The sequence below is a fragment of the Sesamum indicum genome, linkage group LG2 (assembly GCF_000512975.1).
Source record: "Sesamum indicum cultivar Zhongzhi No. 13 linkage group LG2, S_indicum_v1.0, whole genome shotgun sequence".
Classification (NCBI taxonomy): domain Eukaryota; kingdom Viridiplantae; phylum Streptophyta; class Magnoliopsida; order Lamiales; family Pedaliaceae; genus Sesamum; species Sesamum indicum.
Window position 1 is genome coordinate 7,241,402 of NC_026146.1, and position 2,565 is coordinate 7,243,966.

A 2,565-nucleotide genomic window follows, 5' to 3' on the forward strand; every position below is an offset into this window, starting at 1 on the left:
CGTATATTTTGTTTAAACTAATGTTGATAATTTTGTTCTCAGTCTTAATTTAAAATATACGCAAACATTTTTTTTATAATAGTTTAGAAATTCTTAACTCCAATTGGGTGACCAGAGTACAATTTACAACTTAAGAAAAAATAATTAATTATATAATAAATATTATAGTATTTTTAATATGTTATAATTATCAATAGTATGGGAATAAGGCTAGTAAAAAGTGAGTAGTACTTTGCAATACTGAAATAGAAGTAAAACGAAACATCTTTTACACCAGAATTCTAAAACAAAACATTTTTACAGTTCCAAATTGAATATATAATATCTATCACTTAGATCACGCATTATACATATCCCATTTTCCTGGGAAAAAAAACACAGTGACACCGAATGAAGCACTGGAAGAGAATAAATGATATCTGAGTTATTAACTACTTGATTTGGATCCAAATGCCTTGACTAGGAACTTCTCGATAAACCACGAACAGAAGATAGTATCCGGGAGGAGCAAGAATATTCGAACCCGGTGTCATAACCCGAACTTGATAATTCGATCTTCCAAGTGGTGTCACACTAGCACTGATTCCCGTCCTGTTTGTAAGAACCAATAGTCTTTGATTCATTGAGAAAGAGTGCGTAGTAAATGGAGGTGCAACCATTGTTACTGTGATAAAACCTCTATTTATTCTGCCTTGAGCTGTGAAATTAATAACAAGTTGCTGTCCATATTCGATTTGAGAGTGTGAAGCCGGCGAAACAATTCTAGGGCGTACGCGTACCAAACGTGGATCCAAATAGTCGGGTGAAAATGTTTCCATTGTCAAATCTGTAGGAAAAAGTACCCCTGTGAAATTGTAATAGGCATGAGGATTGCTACCGCTAACAAGAATACGACCATCACGAAGCAAGATCGCAGTTGAGTGATACATTCGAGGTATTGAAGTTGAGTTTTGGGCTTCAAATCTCAATCCCACTGGGTTATTGGGTCGATAAATGAGGGGTGTTAATACTGGATCACGACCCAAATCCCACCCAGCCGTACCCGTGGATGCCCCATTGATGATCAGTACATTGCCATTTGGTAGCAACACCATGTCACCCATGACTCGAGCCAAAGGCATGGTCTCCATGACCCACTGTGGATTTGGATCGGTTATTCGGATCCTTCCGCAGGAATTAAGTGCCCCAACAAATTTTCCATTGTTTGCACTAGTGAAAGATCCTTTTGGTGCACCACCGCACACTAAAACTTCAGCAGTAACATTCGAACCAGCTTGCAAGTCCCTCAATGGAAGCAAGACTGCAGACCCTGAACTAGGATAACTCCTCGGATCCCCACCTGGAATTGTGGGGTAGTTCCTCACCACCACCCCATTCGTATAATCGAACAAGATAGCTCGGTTGTTGGCGAAAATAAATAAATTTCCATCCACGTTAAGAAAAACAAACGGGTACAAATTGTTCTCAATTCTCGGGTCATTAGTCTGTGAAAGGAATGGCAAATTGTATGATTGATCAGCTCCAGCTTTCTTAGGGTAAAATTCATAACTGAACTGCCCACGACCACCAACAATAATCTGTCTACCATCAGGCAAAATATGATTGGTGGCATACCATCTTCTCTGCCTAAGAACTGCGTCAAATTCTTGCCAGTCACAAGAATTATCCCCGCATGGTTTGTAAACTCTGACATTGCGGTCTCCGTCATTGAATCCACCAGTCTGCATTAAAGAGCCATCAGGCATGACTGAGCCGGAGGAGCACCAGACATCGGTGAGAACGTTGAGAGGCCGGATGGAGTTGGAAGCTACATCGTATTCTACCGAATGGGCAGTACAATCGACTTTAAGCATTAGATCATTGGGGTCATTGCGGCAATGGTTATTGGGGAGAGAGATGTTGGAGGGTCCAAAATCTGTACGGTCAAAAATGACAACACGATCTGTATTAAGGAGCTGCATGTGCATGGCAGAGACGCCTATGTCGGAGAGGAGGAGGTTCCACTTGCCGCCACCAGGTGCCGCGAGTGTGAGAGTGTTTTGCTGACATGGCAGCAAGAGTAGTTGTATGAGAAGGTAATGAAGAAGGGAGGCAAGAATGAGAGATGGAGTCATGGTTGGATTCTCTTGTTGTCAGTGTTGTTCTTGATTGAGACTTTGGATGTTTGTGTGTGTGCCTTGAAGGAAGTTTGGCTGGGCTTTATATAGTTTTCCGACAGATGCAGAAGAAAACGAAATTGGGTGTTTTGTTAGTTTGGTCGAGTGGGGGTTAGGGGTAGCCGGATAGGGTTAGGTAGATAATGAGACAAATAGTTATATGGGACAAAAAGGTCTCCTTTTGGTTTTCAGTTCGTCAATCCAAATAAAATATACAATAAATCTTTATATCTTTTTTAAAATACAGTAATTTAGGAAGGTAACAAAAAGATAAATTATTTTGTTTAAAAACATATAAAAAGATAAATTATTATTTTTTTATATGAAGATAATTTGCTAGTTTGTAATATCACATGAGGATAAATTTAATTAAATTGATGTGTTCCCATTAAACATCGATAATTATATC

The 2,565-nt window shown here is 39.4% G+C and overlaps 1 protein-coding gene across 1 annotated transcript; it reads right to left on the bottom strand.

Annotated features, from left to right (window-relative positions):
- On the bottom strand, positions 281–2,160 carry LOC105155558 (aldehyde oxidase GLOX-like). The gene has a single exon (XM_011071449.2). The coding sequence runs from the start codon at positions 2,112–2,114 to the stop codon at positions 432–434; it is 1,683 nt and encodes a 560-aa protein (XP_011069751.1). The 5' UTR covers positions 2,115–2,160; the 3' UTR covers positions 281–431.